This window comes from Narcine bancroftii, chromosome 2, assembly GCF_036971445.1.
Source record: "Narcine bancroftii isolate sNarBan1 chromosome 2, sNarBan1.hap1, whole genome shotgun sequence".
NCBI lineage: Eukaryota > Metazoa > Chordata > Chondrichthyes > Torpediniformes > Narcinidae > Narcine > Narcine bancroftii.
In genome coordinates this window covers 9,656,220-9,674,450 of record NC_091470.1, presented here as the reverse complement: position 1 = coordinate 9,674,450, position 18,231 = coordinate 9,656,220, and the positions used below count along the sequence as shown (strand labels likewise).

The 18,231-nt window shown below is 41.7% G+C and overlaps 1 protein-coding gene across 4 annotated transcripts in view; it reads right to left on the bottom strand.

Moving 5' to 3' along the window:
• The window catches only part of LOC138753170 (coiled-coil domain-containing protein 170-like), a 144,545-nt gene that overhangs the window by 116,571 nt on the left and 9,743 nt on the right, over positions 1 to 18,231 (bottom strand). The window contains exon 1 of one of the 4 annotated variants that reach the window (XM_069915785.1): positions 5,426 to 5,759. The exons of the other annotated variants lie outside the window; for them this stretch is intronic. Within the exon in view, the coding sequence (XP_069771886.1) occupies positions 5,426 to 5,629 (204 nt within the window). The 5' untranslated portion in view covers positions 5,630 to 5,759. Of the gene's footprint in view, positions 1 to 5,425; positions 5,760 to 18,231 lie in introns of those variants that run through there. 4 annotated transcript variants of the gene reach the window in all.

Here is an 18,231-nt window from a genome sequence, read left to right as displayed (position 1 = left end):
TGTTCGGGAACGAGCTAGGTCAGGTATCAGACATTAATGTTGGAGATCCAATTGGGTCTAGTGATCATAATTCTGTTACTTTTAAGGTAGTTTTAGGGAAGAGCAAGGAGGGGCCTAAAGTTGAGGTTCTGGATTGGAGAAGAGCAAATTTCGAAGAAATAAGAAGGGATTTGGGGAGTATTGAGTGGGACAGGATATTTTCAGGTGAGGGTGTAAATGAAAAATGGAGAATATTCAAAAAAGAAATTTTGAGGGTACAGAGTAGTTATGTCCCAGTGAGGATCAAAGGAAAAGCTGGAAGTCATAGGGAGGCTTGGTTTTCGAGAACTATTGGAAATTTGGTTAGGAGAAAAAGAGAGGTGTACAAGAGGTATAAAGAACAGGGAGCTGACAATTTGAAGGAGGACGACAAGAAGTGTAGAAGGAATCTTAAGAAAGAAATTAGAAAGGCCAAAAAAAGGCATGAAGAGGCTTTGGCTGACAGAGTAAAAATAAATCCAAAGGGTTTCTATAAGTACATTAAAAGTAAAAGATTAGTGAGAGATAAAATAGGACCCCTTGTAGATAGCGAGGGTAGGCTGAGTGAGAAGTCAGAGGAAATGGGGGAAATTTTGAATGATTTTTTTGCCTCGGTATTCACTAGGGAAAAAAATATTGAACCAGTTGAGGTAAAGAAAAATAGTGGGGAGGTCATGAAGCATATAAGGACAACCGAGGAGGTAGTGATGGCTGTGTTGAAAAAGATAAAGGTGGATAAATCTCCGGGATCGGACAAAATATTCCCAAGGACACTCAGGGAGGCTAATGGACAGATAGTGGGGCCATTAACAGAGATATTTAGGATGTCACTGGCCACGGGGGTAGTGCCAAAGGATTGGAGGGTGGCGCATGTGGTTCTGCTGTTTAAGAAAGGGTCTAAATGTAAACCTGGGAACTATAGGCCCATGAGTCTGACGTCTGTGGTGGGCAAGTTGATAGAAAGTGTTCTGAGGGATGGTATTTACAAATATTTGGAGGTACAGGGATTGCTAGGGAGTAATCAGAATGGTTTTGTCAGGGGTAGATCATGCTTGACAAACCTGATTGAGTTCTTCGAGGGGGTTACAAAAAAGGTTGATGAAGGGAAAGCTGTGGATGTTGTCTATTTAGACTTTAGTAAAGCTTTTGACAAAGTTCCCCACAGGAGGTTAGGAAAAAAGGTGGAGGCATTAGGTATAAATGAGGAGGTAGTGAAATGGATTCAGCAATGGTTGGATGGGAGGTGTCAGAGAGTAGTGGTAGAAAATTGTTTGTCCAATTGGAGGCCGTTGACTAGTGGAGTTCCTCAGGGATCGGACCTCAGTCCACTATTGTTGTTATATATATTAACGATCTGGAAGCAGGGGTGGAGAATTGGATACGCAAGTTTGCGGATGATACAAAGATTGGTGGTGTTGTGGACAGTGAGGTAGATTACCGTAGATTAAAAGGTGATTTAGGAAGGCTGGAGGTGTGGGCTGAGAAATGGCTGATGGAATTTAATACAGATAAATGTGAGGTGCTACATTTTGGAAAGGCAAATTTAAATAGGTCATATACATTGAATGGTAGACAATTGAGGAGTGCAGAGCAACAAAGGGATTTAGGAGTGATGGTAAATAGTACCCTCAAGGCTGATACTCAGGTAGATGGTGTGGTGAAGAAGGCATTTGGAATGTTGGCCTTCATAAATCAGAGTATTGAATTCAAGAGGAGGGAGGTTATGATGAAATTGTACAAGGCATTGGTGAGGCCAAATTTGGAGTACTGTGTACAGTTTTGGTCACCAAATTATAGAAAAGATATAAACAAAATAGAGAGAGTGCAGAGAAGGTTCACAAGAATGTTGACAGGATTTCAAGGTTTGAGTTACAGGGAAAGGTTGTGCAGACTGGGGCTTTTTTCTCTGGAGCATAGAAGATTGAGAGGGGACTTGATAGAGGTGTTTAAGATTTTAAAAGGGACAGACAGAGTCAACGTGGATAGGCTATTTCAATTAAGAGTGGGGGAGATTCAAACTAGAGGGCATGGTTTAAGATTGAAGGGGGAAAATTATAAGGGGAACATGAGGGGAAATTTCTTTACGCAAAGGGTGGTAGGGATGTGGAGTGAGCTTCTGACAGATGTGGTTGAGGCGGGATCATTGGTTACATTTAAGGAAAGACTGGATAGTTACATGGATAGGAGGGGACTGGAGGGGTATGGATCGGGTGCTGGTCAGTGGGACTAGGAGGGTGGGGATTTGTTACGGCATGGACTAGTAGGGCTAAACTGGCCTGTTCTGTGCTGTAAGTGGTTATATGGTTATATGATCCTCCTGTATCTCTTCCCTGATTAGAGCAGCTGAAAGACGTTGTGTGCAGGGTCCAAGAGGTCCTCAATGATTTTTGTGCACCCTCTTCAGACAATGATCCTAGTAGATCACATCAATGGAAGGGGAGGGAGACTCCATTGATCCTCCCTGCTACTCTTATGGACCTGTGTATTGACCTCTAATCCATTTGTCTGCAGCAACCATACCACACTGTGATATAGCCGTCCAGCACACTCTTGATAGAGCTCTCGTAGAAGGTTGACCTAATAGTGGCCGGTAGCCTTGCCCGTTTCAGTCTTCTCAGGAAGTGCAGTCGTTGTTGCACCTTCCCAACAAGTGAGGAGAAGTTGAGTGTCCATGATAGGTCACTAGTTCAGTGAACTTTAAGGAACTTGGTGCTCTCCACTCTCTCGTTACTACAGAGTTGTTGATGTGTAATGGAGGGTAGCCAATACTGGTTCTCCTGAAGTCCACATTCATGCATATTTATATCCACCATTATGCATATTCTGGAGCCCTTTGCGTATTAATTTATGCATTACACACATGTTGGACACATCCATGCATTACATATTACATTAATTTCATTGCATGTTGGAGCCTTGTGATCATCAGCCCATGTTTGCTAGACCTAGTAGGTAGCATTCCCTGCACTACCCTGTATACGGAGGCTCATTCTGCATCATTCCATGCGGTACAAATACTCAAGTGCTGTTTCCATCACAGCATTCATTACATTGAATGATCCATACATTGATTATGAGAGGCATAAATAGGGTGGACACCCAACATCTTTCTTTCCAGAGTGTCCATGGCCAATACCAGAGGACATCTGTTTAAGGTGAATGGAGGAAAGTATAGACCATAAGACCACAAGACATAGGAGCAGAAATAAGCTGTTCATCCCATCAAGTCTGCCCCACCTTTTAATCATGAGCTGATCGATTTCCCCATTCAGTCCCACTGCTCGGCCTTCTCCCCATAACCTTTGATGCCCTGGCTAATCAAGAACTTATCAATCTCTGCCAATTACCTGACCTCCACAACCGCCTGTGGCAACAAATTCCATGGATTCACCGCCCTCTGGCTAAAGAAATTCCTACACATCTCTGTTTTAACGGACATACTTCACTCGTGAAGTTGTGCCCTCTTGTCCTAGACTGTGATTTCAACATTTGAAATGTTTCAGTGAGATTCTCTTAAATTCCACTGAGTCCAGGCCAAGAGCTGTCAAATGTTCCTCATATGATAACCTTTTCATTCCCAGAATCATCCTTGTGAACCTCCTCTGAACCCTCTCCAATGTCAGGTCATCCTTTCTTAAATGAGGAGGCAAAACCTGCTCACAATCATCCACATGAGGTCTCAACAACACCTTACAAAGCCTAAGGCCTCTCCTTCCTTTAGAGCCTTTCCTTCCTTTAGGTGAGACATCAGAGGTAATTTAATTTTTTCTACAGAGTGGTGGGTGTCTGGAATGTATTGCATGGGTGGTGGTGGGGGCTGGGACTATAGGGACATTCAAAAGACTTAGGCAGGGAAAAGGATGCAAGAAAACTAGGTTATCAGTGTGAGGTAGGGAATGTTAAATTGTGGGGGAATGTAAACTGTTCCTCAGCCTGATGGCTCTGATCCTCCTGTATCTCTTCCCTGACAGGAGTAGGTGAAAGATGCTGTGTGCAGTGTAAAGGGTCCTCAATGATTTTGCACACCCTCTTCCGATAATGATCCCAGTAGATCATGTCAATGGAGGGGAGGGAAGGTTGAAATAATGGTGATCAGTAGCCTTGCCCACTTCAGTCTTCTCAAGAAATGTTGAGTGACCACAATAGATCATGAGCTCAGTGAACTCCAAGGAACTTGGTGCTCTCCACTCTCTCTACGACAGAGTTGTTGATTTGTAATGAAGCATCCTCCACTTTCCTGGTCCTCCTGAAGTCCATAATCTTCTCCTTCGTCTTGTCAGGTTGTTCCTCTCACACCATTTCACGGGATTTTCCACCTCTTCTCTGTAGTGCGGCTCATCGTTGTTGCTGTTGAGGCCGACGTGGTCGTGTTCTTACCTTCTTCAGGAATGGGGCCAGTCGCCACTGATGAGGTTAAGCGATGCGACACGCGGGGATAATAGCGTGCAAGAGTGGGTGTGCTATGAGTCAGTATACAGGTGATGAATCTCAGATGCAGGAGGAGAGTGAGAGTGTCAGTGTGGCAGTGAGCCAATGAGAAGGTCAGAGGAGTTTAGCCGGGTGGTGTTTGGGGTGTTGAAGAATGCAATGTGGGGGAATGCAAAGAGTTCACGGTGTGATGAAAGAAAAAGAGTGAGTACATTCTTTAGTTGTTTGTAAGCTGTGGTGAATCAGTGCTGTTAGATGGCCAACTACTGTTGACACTTGATGACGCTGTTGGAGCTGGATCTGGCAACACAGTCATGGATCAGTAGCATGAACAGGAATGCTGATTACACAGCCCTGAGGTGCGCCAGTGCTCAGTGTGACAGTGCCTGACATTCTACTACCGACCTTATTTTCTATGCATCATATTTTGCAAACACTGCAATCCCAGAGACGATTTACGCCATCCATTACACTGCATATTAGAACTCCCCCCCCACAAATCACACCATCCATTACACTGCATATTAGACCCCCCACACACACATCACACCATGCATTACACTGTATATTAGAACCTCCCCCCACAAATCACACCATGCATTACACTCCATATTAGAACCCCCCCCACAAATCACACCATGCATTACACTCCATATTAGAACCCCCCCCACAAATCACACCATCCATTACACTGCATAATAGAACACCCCCACACACACATCACACCATGCATTACACTATTTGCTAAAGCCCCTGTGCACCACACTGTATTGAAACCCAGCATGCAGTACCTGATGTGTTACACTTCATATTAGAGATCTGTCCACCAGTTACCCCATTCACATCTTCCCCCATCCCTCCCCACAACTGCCCAATTCCTTTCCTCTGTGTCAATAGAAGACTGGAAAATGCTGATGGAGAGAGATAGCAGAGAACAGAAAGCACAATGCTTTTGTGACAGACCAGTCCCAACACTTACATCCATATGCTTGGCACCATCCAGGTGATCCATTGCTTTATTGGAGTTAAACATCCCTGAGATTTCACCTTCAGAAGTTGGAATAAGATCAAAATCTGACTTGTTCCCCACACCCTGGTAACTGGGCTTCAGCATCGCAAAACAACTTCCCACCTTCCAAACCACGTCATCCTGCCCAACCCACTCCCACAGGAGCTCACCCATAGGTGCTGTAGCTGCTTGCCCTGGGAAAGCCAGTCCCTTACTGGCTGCATCAGGTGCCAGTCAGAGGTTTGCAAAAAGTTTTGCAGCAAGTGTTTCTCTGTTGTTCATCATCTCTACAGAAACCATACAAAGCACCTATTACTGGAGACCTGGAACGATGATCAGACAATGCCTAGTTCCTTTTAGCCTTGTCCTTGCCCTGAAATCCCAGCTATTAAATTACTCTTCAATGATGTGGAATTACCATTAGTTATGTGGCACTCTATGAGGACAATGTGCTGCAAATAGGACTCATCCTCTGCCCTAAAGTCACGCATTCATTCTACTTAATCAAATTAGGGATTCCTACCTTTATTTCCAATCCCTGACCCCTGAGTCCCACACTTTGTGCATTTCCTTTCAGATCACAGAGCATAAAACATAAAACCTAGAACAGTACAGCACAAGGCAGGCTCTTCCACATGCATCTGCATGCCAAATTACGGTGAATCTTACAAGTTCCTTGCTGATCCTCTCTTATTAAAAGAAACTGTTCTACTGAGGTCTCCCTGAAGTCAAACACTTTCTGTATCACTAATATTTTTTTAAATTTAAATGTTATTTACAGCACAGTAGAACTGGCCATCCCATTACACCCAAATTAACCTACAACTTGGTATGTTTTTTGGAAACATGGGAGGAAACTGGAGCCCCCATGGAAAACCCCTGCAGACACGGGGAGAATGTACAAACTTACAGACAGTGGCTGCGAGACTGGCTGAATTCCTCCAACATTTCTGTGTTAACTGCAGACTTTCATCTTTCACATGTTCATACTGCCCTTGCTTGGACCTAATTGATCATTTTTTTCATTGTAAATCCTGTGCTCTTTAAATGAATGTTAGATACAACCTGCTTGTCTGCTTACAGACCCTTCTCATTGTACTAGTTAGAATGGGACTTTACATTTTAAACAAGCACAATGCCAAATTAAACTAATTTCTTCAGCCTGTACATGATAGATATTCCCTGCGGTCAGGGGACCCATACAGGCTGCGGGCTGCTGGAGATGGCTCATGGGAACCAAGTATGGGAGCTGGGATTCAAGAGAGTGCTGAGGGAAAGAAGGGCTCCTGAAGGGCCTCGGGCACTGAAGGTTTCCTGATCTTGTCAGAGGTTTGGATCTGGGTTCGGGCAGCCGATGGATTGAAGAGGAAGGAGCCCGTGCAGCTACGGAGGGCTGCAGGAGAACTGGAGGCGAATCCACGGACACTCAGTAACTCTGAGGGGATTCTCTTTTGCTTCTCTTTCTCCTATTGTTAGGGGTGATGCTCATGGCATCTTTTAATTTGCCTTAATGCAGACAAAAGTCATTTTTATGTATTATTATGTGACAATAAAAGGAATCTTGAAACCCATGAGTACCTTAAGCTTCCTGAACACTATCCACATCCACCATTACCCATCGCTGTCTGTTCTAGAAATCTACCAGTCTTTTTATATAAAAACTTGCTCTGCACATCACCTTTAAACTTTCCTCCTTCTCACCTAAATGTTCTCTAGTATTTGACATTTTTACCCTGGGGGAAAAAGATTTTGTCTATCTCAACCTTTTTCTTTCCACTCACATACCACCTTAAGTATCTTCTTTCTTCTCTTTCTTTGGCTTGGCTTCGCGGACGAAGATTTATGGAGGGGGTAAAAAGTCCACGTCAGCTGCAGGCTCGTTTGTGGCTGACCAGTCCGATGCGGGACAGGCAGACACGATTGCAGCGGTTGCAAGGGAAAATTGGTTGGTTGGGGTTGGGTGTTGGGTTTTTCCTCCTTTGCCTTTTGTCAGTGAGGTGGGCTCTGCGGTCTTCTTCAAAGGAGGCTGCTGCCCGCCAAACTGTGAGGCGCCAAGATGCACGGTTTGAGGCGTTATCAGCCCACTGGCGGTGGTCAATGTGGCAGGCACCAAGAGATTTCTTTAGGCAGTCCTTGTACCTTTTCTTTGGTGCACCTCTGTCACGGTGGCCAGTGGAGAGCTCGCCATATAATACGATCTTGGGAAGGCGATGGTCCTCCATTCTGGAGACGTGACCCATCCAGCGCAGCTGGATCTTCAGCAGCGTGGACTCGATGCTGTCGACCTCTGCCATCTCGAGTACCTCGACGTTAGGGGTGTGAGCGCTCCAATGGATGTTGAGGATGGAGCGGAGACAACGCTGGTGGAAGCGTTCTAGGAGCCGTAGGTGGTGCCAGTAGAGGACCCATGATTCGGAGCCGAACAGGAGTGTGGGTATGACAACGGCTCTGTATACGCTTATCTTTGTGAGGTTTTTCAGTTGGTTGTTTTTCCAGACTCTTTTGTGTAGTCTTCCAAAGGCGCTATTTATTTGCCTTGGCGAGTCTGTTGTCTATCTCATTGTCGATCCTTGCATCTGATGAAATGGTGCAGCCGAGATAGGTAAACTGGTTGACCGTTTTGAGTTTTGTGTGCCCGATGGAGATGTGCAGAGAACAAAACAAAGGACTCTACATCACCTTTGTTGACCTCACCAAAGCCTTCGACACCGTGAGCAGGAAAGGGCTTTGGCAAATACTAGAGCGCATCGGATGTCCCCCAAAGTTCCTCAACATGATTATCCAACTGCACGAAAACCAACAAGGTCGGGTCAGATACAGCAATGAGCTCTCTGAACCCTTCTCCATTAACAATGGCGTGAAGCAAGGCTGTGTTCTCGCACCAACCCTCTTTTCAATCTTCTTCAGCATGATGCTGAACCAAGCCATGAAAGACCCCAACAATGAAGACGCTGTTTACATCCGGTACCGCACGGATGGCAGTCTCTTCAATCTGAGGCGCCTGCAAGCTCACACCAAGACACAAGAGAAACTTGTCCGTGAACTACTCTTTGCAGATGATGCCGCTTTAGTTGCCCATTCAGAGCCAGCTCTTCAACGCTTGACGTCCTGCTTTGCGGAAACTGCCAAAATGTTTGGCCTGGAAGTCAGCCTGAAGAAAACTGAGGTCCTCCATCAGCCAGCTCCCCACCATGACTACCAGCCCCCCCACACCACCTTAAGTAATCCCTTACTAACCACAGAGCACCTATGGCACAGGTATGTGAGTGGAAAGTAAAAGGTTTGAGAACCACTGGTCTACCCCTTCAAAGCCCCTCGTATAAAATTCTTTTTAGATCTTCCCACTGAGTTAAGGAGATGCCATGTGAGGGTGAGCAGGGTCACTTAAAATATGTCAGAACTCCCTCCCCCTATCCTCAATCTATTCACTGGACCATTTCCACCCGCTCCCCTCCCCCCCAATCCTTCACTTCCAACCCAAGCCTATTGCTTCTTGCACACACCTCAGCTATCATCCACACAGACGACCTTCCCAAATCCTCCACCCCACCCCCCCTCCCCGGTTTCGTCCCAGCCCCAAGAATCAGCGGGTTGATGAGTTAATTGGGCTGCTGTAATTACACAGCCCTGAGGTGCGCCAGTGCTCAGTGTGACAGTGCCTGACATTCTACTACCGACCTTATTTTCTATGCATCATATTTTGCAAACACTGCAATCCCAGAGACGATTTACGCCATCCATTACACTGGTGAGTAGGTGAGTGGTAAATGTAAAGGAGCTGATGGGAATGTAGGGGAACTAAGGGAAGGATTAGTGTAAATGCATGGTTAATGGTCAGTATGGACTCAGCATAGACATGAAGGGCCCATTTCTATTCAGTGAGGTGGGGGAGAGGGAATGAGGGGGCTTCTTACGGAAACAGCTCCACCAACCACTCTCACATTATGAAAGGAATAAGTATGATAGAAGCATGGAAGTCTCTTGTGTGTCTCCTGAGCACGATTTCTCCTGGCCGAGGGAAGGATGCTAACCTCAATTTGTCTTTCCTCTCATTTGTTATGGTATGCTTTTGTGGAAATTGCTCAGTTGCTATTGAGGGGGTCCAGTGATGGTTCACTAGACTGATTGATGGGATGACAGGAGTGATGGGATGAATACCAGAGATATACTAATTGGAATTTAGAAGAAAGAGAGGGGATCTCATTGAGACATATAAAATCCGGACAGGATTAGACATGTTAGATACAGGAAGAATCCTCCCGATGCTGGGGAAAGTCCAGAACAAGGGGTCACAGTAGAATGAGAATGGTTAAGCCACTTAGCACACAAATGACAAGAAACTTCAACACTCAAGAGTTGTGAATTTAAGGAACTCTCTTCCACATAAAGTTATTGAGCTCAGTTCATTATATGTATTTATATATTCCTTCATCTCATTACTCCTGCCATCCTGCTTTGAGAAGAAGAACCAATCAGTGCCTACTTGAATTCCTGAAAAGGCTGAGGACCCTGTGACATGTCTCTGAGGACAATGTCAGAACCTTATTCAAGAGGGTGAACCCTCGCAAGGCGTCAGGGCCTGATGGCGTACCTGGCAGGGTACTGAAAATCTGCACCAACCAACTAGCCAGTGTTTTTTTTTTTTTTGTTTTTTTTTTTTCACACTATAGATCACATTATTCAAGATATACACATTTCTCCTTTCAAATATATACAGTGTCGTTTTCTCCCCCCTCCCTCCTCCCCTCCCCCACCACCTCCCCCTCCATCCATTCAAAACTCTGAGTCCAAGATACATCAAACCCATCAAACAATGTTGTCACTCAACATTAACGAACAAAAACTTCCACTGAGTCAATTCTTTCCATTCTCTTTTCCTTTTGTCATTTTAGGTGATAGATGTCCCGGTAGGTTTTCTCTATTATATTCCATGTACGGCTCCCATATTTGTTCAAATAATGTTATATTATTTCTTAAACTATATGTTATTTTTTCTAATGGAATACATTTATTCATTTCTATATACCATTGCTGTATTTTCAAATTATCTTCTAATTTCCAGTTTGACATAATACATTTTTTTGCTACAGCTAGGGCTATCTTAACAAATTTTTTTTGTACACCCTCCAAATCAAGTCCAAATTCTTCATTTTTTATGTTACTTAGGAGGAAGATCTCTGGGTTTTTTGGTATATTGCTTTCTGTAATTTTATTTAATATCTGGTTTAGATCTTCCCAAATTTTTTCACCTTTTCACAAGTCCAGATTGCATGAATTGTTGTTCCTATTTCTTTTTTACAATGAAAACATCTGTCAGATACTGTTGGATCCCATTTATTTAACTTTTGAGGAGTGATATATAACCTATGTATCCAATTATATTGTATCATACGTAATCTCGTATTTATTGTATTTCTCATAGTTCCTAAACATAACCTCTCCCATGTTTCCTTTTTTATCTTTATGTTTAGACCTTGTTCCCACTTTTGTTTAGTTTTATCATTTATTTCCTCATTCTCCTTTTCTTGTAATTTGATATACATGTTTGTTATAAATTTTTTAATTATCATTCTGTCTGTAATCAGATATTCAAAATTGCTTCCTTCTGGTAACTTCAGACTACTTCCCAATTTATCCTTTAAATAGGATTTCAATTGGTAATATGCCAGCACTGTATCTTGAGTTATATTATATTTATCCTTCATTTGTTCAAAGGATAATAATTTATTCCCCAAAAAACAATTTTCTATTCTTTTAATCCCTTTTTTCTCCCATTCTCTAAAAGACATGTTATCTACCGTAAAAGGGATTAGCTGATTTTGCGTCAGTATTAGTTTTGATAATTGGTAGTTTGTTTTATTTCTTTCTACATGAATCTTCTTCCAAATATTAAGCAAATGGTGCAAAACTGGAGAATTCCTATGTTTTACCAATTTTTCATCCCATTTATATAATATATGTTCAGGTATCTTCTCCCCTATTTTGTCTAGCTCTAATCTAGTCCAATCTGGCTTTTCTTTTGTTTGGTAAAAATCTGATAGATATCTTAATTGTGCGGCTCTATAATAATTTTTAAAATTTGGCAATTGTAAGCCTCCTTGTCTATACCATTCTGTTAATCTATCTAGTACTATCCTCGGTTTCCCCCCTTTCCATAAAAATTTCCTTATTATTTTCTTTAACTCCTTAAAGAATTTTTCTGTCAAGTGTATTGGCAGTGCCTGAAATAGGTATTGTATCCTTGGAAAAATGTTCATTTTAATACAGTTTATCCTTCCTATTAGTGTTAATGGTAAGTCTTTCCAATGCTCTAAATCTTCCTGTATGTTTTTCATTAGTGGATAATAATTAAGTTTATATAGATGGCTGAGGTTTTTATTTATTTGTATACCTAGGTATCGTATTGTTTGCATTTGCCATCTAAACGGTGATTCTTTCTTGAATTTTGAGAAATCTGCATTATTCATTGGCATTGCTTCACTTTTATTTGCATTAATCTTGTATCCCGACACTTCTCCATACTCCTTCAATTTCTTATGTAATTCTTTTATTGATGTTTCTGGTTCCATTAGGTATACTATAACATCATCTGCAAATAAACTGATTTTGTATTCCTTGCCTTTTCTTTTTATCCCTTTTATTTTATTTTCTGTTCTTATCAGTTCTGCAAGTGGTTCTATGGCTAACGTGAACAATAAGGGCGATAGTGGGCATCCCTGTCTTGTTGATCTGCTTAAGTTAAAATGTTTTGATACATATCCATTTACTGTCACTCTTGCCAATGGCCCCTTATATAATGCTTTAATCCAATTAATATATTTCTCTGGTAAACTAAATTTTTGTAGTACCTTGAATAAATAATTCCATTCTACTCTGTCGAAGGCCTTCTCTGCGTCTAAAGCAACCACTACTGTTGGAGTTTTATTTCCTTCTACTCCATGAATTGAGTTAATAAACTTACAAATATTATCTGTTGTTCGTCTTTTTTTTATGAATCCAGTTTGGTCTAGACTTACTATTTTTGGTACATAATCAGCTAATCTGTTTGCTAATAGTTTAGCTATTATCTTGTAATCTGTGTTAAGTAGAGATATTGGTCGATATGATGCTGGTGCAAGTGGATCTTTCCCTGCCTTTGGTATTACTGTAATTATTGCTGTTTTGCACGAATCTGGTAAGCTTTGTGTTTTATCAATCTGGTTGATTACTTCCAGGAGGGGAGGAATTAATAAATCTTTAAATGTTTTATAGAATTCTATTGGGAGACCATCCTCTCCTGGTGTTTTATTATTCAGCAGATTTTTTATTGACTCTTGTATTTCTACTATTTCAAATGGTTCTATTAATTTATTTTGTTCCTCTGTTTGTAATTTCAGTATTTCAATTTTAGTTAAGAATTCATCTATTTTGCCTTCTTTCCCTTCGTTTTCAGTTTGGTATAATTGTTCGTAGAATTCTCTGAAATTTTCATTAATTTCCGTTGGATTATATGTGATCTGTTTGTCTTTTTTCCTTGATGCCAATACCATTCTTTTAGTTTGTTCTGTCTTAAGCTGCCACGCTAGAATTTTGTGCGTTTTTTCTCCTAGTTCGTAATATTTCTGCTTTGTCTTCATTATAATTTTCTCCACTTTATATGTTTGAAATGTTTCATATTTTATTTTTTTATCTACCAATTCCCTTCTTTTAGTAGTGTCTTCCTTCCTTGCTAATTCTTTCTCTATATCTGCTATTTCCTTTTCCAACTGTTCTGTTTCCTGATTGTAATCCTTCTTCATCTTAGTTACGTAACTTATTATTTGCCCTCTGATGAACGCTTTCATTGCATCCCATAATATAAACTTATCCTTCACTGATTCCGTATTTATTTCAAAGTACATTTTAATTTGTTTTTCTATGAATTCTCTAAAATCCTGTCTTTTAAGTAGCATGGGGTTTAATCTCCATCTATACATTTTTGGAGGGATATCCTCTAACTCTATTGTCAATATCAAGGGTGAATGGTCCGATAATATTCTAGCTTTATATTCTGTTTTCCTAACTCTATCTTGTATACAAGCAGATAACAGGAATAAATCTATTCTTGAATATGTTTTATGTCTATCCGAATAATATGAATATTCCTTTTCCTTTGGGTGTTGTTTCCTCCATATATCCAAAAGTTGCATTTCTTGCATCAATTTAATTATAAATTTGGTTACTTTGTTCTTTCTGTTAATTTTTTTCCCGGTTTTATCTATGTTTGAATCCAAATTGAGATTGAAATCCCCTCCTATTAATATATTCCCTTGCGTATCTGCTATCTTCAGAAAAATATCCTGCATAAATTTTTGATCTTCTTCATTAGACGAATATATATTAAGTAAATTCCAAAACTCCGAATATATCTGACATTTTATCATTACATATCTTCCTGCTGGATCTATTATTTCCTCTTCTATTTTAATTGGTACATTTTTACTGATTAATATAGCCACTCCTCTAGCTTTTGAGTTATATGTTACATGTCCTATCCAATCTCTCTTTAATTTCTTGTGCTCCACTTCAGTTAAGTGTGTTTCTTGCACAAATGCAATATCAATTTTTTCTTTTTTCAGTAAATTTAGCAGTTTCTTCTTTTTGATTTGGTTATGTATTCCATTAATATTTAAAGTCATATAGTTTAATGTAGCCATTTTATACTTTGATTATCTTTTCCTTCCATTTCCTCATCATCACCTTTCCTTCTCATCCATTTCTGCTTTCTTTCTTTGAACAGTTTATAAGACAACATTTTTAACACATCAAACATTCCCCTTTTTCTCCTACCTTATATTTCTTTAACCCCATTGTCCCCTCCCCTTCCTGAGTTGCCCATTATCCCTTGTCGGGCAACCACATCTCCCCTCTCCATTTGGATTTGCGAATTCACTCGCAAGCGTCAACTGATTTTGCAGTGACCGTAATTTCTCCCTACCCAGCACCCCCCAGAAAAGATTTCAATTTTTATATACAACAAAGGTCACTCTCTAAATTCCCTCTTTACTCCTCTCTTCCCCTATTTTTCCCTCATTAATTCTTCTCTATACACTATATATTTTCTTTTAAATGCACATACACTTATGTAATATATGTATTATATATGTATATAGTCCTATACACACGTCTTTTTAGTTCGCAGTCTTTTGTACTCTCGTTACACGTCTTCATCTCTCAGTCTATTTTGTAATTGTTCTGCAAATTTTCGTGCTTCCTCTGGATCCAAGAATAGTCTGTTTTGCTGTCCTGGAATAAATATTTTCAACACCGCTGGATGCTTTAGTATAAATTTATACCCTTTCTTCCATAAAATCGCCTTTGCTGTATTGAACTCCTTTCTCTTCTTCAGGAGTTCAAAACTTATATCTGGATAAATAAAAAATTTTTGCCCTTTGTACTCCAGTGGCTTGTTGTCCTCTCTTAGTTTCTCCATTGTTTTCTCCAGTACCTTTTCTCTTGTAGTATATCTTAGGAATTTTACTAAAATGGATCTTGGCTTTTGTTGTGGTTGTGGTTTAAAGGCTAATGCTCTATGTGCCCTTTCTATTTCCATTTCTTGCTGTAGTTCTGGACATCCTAAGATCCTGGGGATCCAATCTTTTATAAACTCTCTCATATTCTTGCCTTCTTCATCTTCCTTAAGGCCCCCTATCTTTATATTATTTCTTCTGTTATAATTTTCCATTATATCTATTTTCTGAGCTAACAGCTCTTGTGTCTCTTTAACTTTTTTATTAGATTCTTCTAATTTCTTTTTTAAGTCCTCTACCTCCATTTCTACTGCTGCTTCTCGTTCTTCCACCTTGTCCATTCTTTTTCCTATTTCTGATATGGTCATATCTATTTTATTCACTTTCTCTTCTGTACTGTTTATTCTTCTTCTTAAATCACTAAATTCTTGTGCTTGCCATTCTTTAAATGAATCCATGTATTCTTTAATAAGAGAAAATATATCCATTGTCTTGCCTTTCCCTTCTTCCATTTCACTGTACTCTTCCTCTTCTTCTTCCTCTGGGTTGGCCATCTGTTGTTTCTTTGTTTTCTTTTTCTTCTCTTCTTTCTTGTTTTCATTGTCTTCTATGTTCTCCTCTTGCTGCTGCTGTTCTGTAGCTGTCATTGCCGGCTGTGGAGATCGATTCCCCAGCTGGTCGCCCCTCCCGTCGGTGTGTTTTTTTGCATGCGCATCGCGCATGCGTGAGGAGTCTTCTCTTCTCTTCCTCTCTTCTTGCCGTTGGTTTCGACTTTTCTTTTTTCGTCGCCATCTTCTTTCCACCTTTATATTCACTTTACTTTAATTTTTATTTTTGTGCCTTTGTGCTTTCCTTTATTTTTTTCAACTTTTCTGGAGAGGGCTGGAGTTCACCGTCCGGCCACTACTCCATCACGTGACTTCCTCCCAACTAGCCAGTGTTCACGGACATTTTCAACCTCTTATTGCTGCAATCAGATGTTCTCATCTTCTTCAAAAGGGCATCAATCATCTCCGGTACCTAAGAGTGGTGTGAGCTGCCTTAACGACTACTGCCCAGTAGCACTAACTTCTACTGTGATTAAATGCTTTGAGAGGCTGGTCTTGACCAGAGTTAACAAGTAACTAAGCAAAGATCTGGACCCACTGCAATTCACCCATGTCACAATCTCTCCACAGCAGATGCAATATTGCTGGCTCTTCACACAGCTCTGGATCACCTTGAAAACAGCAATTCATAAATACATCTGCTCTTCATCAACTACAGCTCAGCCTTTAATCCCATTATTCCCTCAGTGCAGGTCAAGAAGCTAGAAACTCTGGGCCTCTGTACCCCACTCTGCAACTGGATCCTTGACTTTCTCATCAGAAGACCACAGTCAATATGAATTGGAAACAATGTCTCCTCCTCACTGATTATCAACACAGGCTTTCATATAACGGGCCTTCAGTGCCTTACCAGTGGCCTCGTATGTCAGGCAGTCTCGGTTGACTGCGTACCCCTTCGTCCCTACCACTGAGATTAGTGTCAACCTCCGGAGCCCAGTGCATGGTTCAACCTCGCCAAGGAAGAGTTTAAGTGAATGGAGGAACTCAATATCGCCTGCCATTCTGACAATCCATGGCCCTCTCCCCTCCACTTAGTGCCCAAGTCCAATGACAGCTGGAGACCCTGCAGAGACTATAGGCGCCTCAATGACACGATGATGCCTGACCACTATCTGATCCCTCATATACAGGATTTTTCAGCCAACCTCCATGGTGCACACATCTTCTTCAAGGTTGACCTGATCCGGGGATACCACCCGGATGATGTCCAGAAGACTGTAATCGTCACGCCCTTCAGCTTCTTTGAGTTTCTCCACATCCCATTCAGCTTAAAGAATGCAGCCCAGACCTTCCACCACCTCATAGACGTGGTCAACAGAGACTTACAGTTCCTCATCATCTACCTGGACAATATCCTGGTAGCGAGCAAGACACATGAGGAGAACATCTCCCACCTCTGCTAGCTTTTCGACCAGCTAGCTGAATACAGCCTCACCATCAATCCGGAAAAGTGCCAGTTCGGCCTCGACAAAATCGAATTCTTGGTGCACAGGATCACCAAGGACGGCGCCACTCCTTTACCTGACAAGGTGAAGGCTGTCCCATCGTTCACCAGGCCAATGAGCCTGAAAAGGCTGCAAGAATTTGTGGGAAGAGTGAACTTTTACAATAGGTTCATCCCCCCAGCTGCCAGCTTCATGCTCCCACTCTTCACTTTAATATCGGACTCCAAGAAAGGCCTTAACTGGACTGACGAGGCACAGGCCACATTCCAGAAAGCCAAAGAGGCCCTGGCTGCAACAACAATGCTTGTTCACCACGCATGGATGTGCCCACAGCGCTCACCGTTGATGCATCCAACACAGTGGCTGACGGTGTCCTGGAACAGTTCGTGGCCAACACTTGGAGGCTCCTTGACTTTTTCAGCCGTCACCTATGAGCACCTGAACTGAAGTACAGTGCATTCGCCAGAGAGCTACTGGCCTTCTACCTCGCCGTCTACCATTTCTGCTACTTCTTGGAGGGGCATCCTTTCACAGACTACACAGACCACAAGCTACTGACGTTTGGTTTCTCCAAGTCCTCTGTCCCAGGGTCTACTCGTCAGCAGTGGCACTTATCCTAAGTTTCGGAGTTCACCACCTCCATCCACCACCTCTCCGGCAAAGAGAACATAGTCGTTGATACCCTCTCCAGGCCAGCTGTTTACGCCCTGTCACACGGCATCAGCTACCATGAACTGGCATGAGCCCAGAAACATGACGGCAAGACCCACAGCTTCAGGACAGTGATCACTAGTCTGCAGCTCCAGGATGTCCCATTGGACACTAATGGCATTGTGGGTCCTTCTCTTCTGGTACAGAACTGAAGTTCGCGTACACGCTTAAGTCAGCATGACGTTAGTTCCAGGACACAAGTGGGGGGGGGGCTCCAGAGGGCCTTAAAGGCTGCAGTACGAAACTCAAACTAGTTGTGCTTAACGAACTGTCTCAGTTCTTCTCGCTACTCTCACACACACACTAATACAGAACTTGTTTTTCTGTTCAAAAATAATATTGTCACTTTTTAGGCAAGCCTTGACACTTAAAGGGATAAACTTTTCATTAATTCTTTTACACATTCAATAAATCAATTTGCATAATCCTATTGCTAAAGAGATATTGAGAGCTGTGAACAAGAAATAAGTAGGCTTCGCTCAATTAATTACTGAAAATGTCAACAAGAATTTTAATTCTTAGGA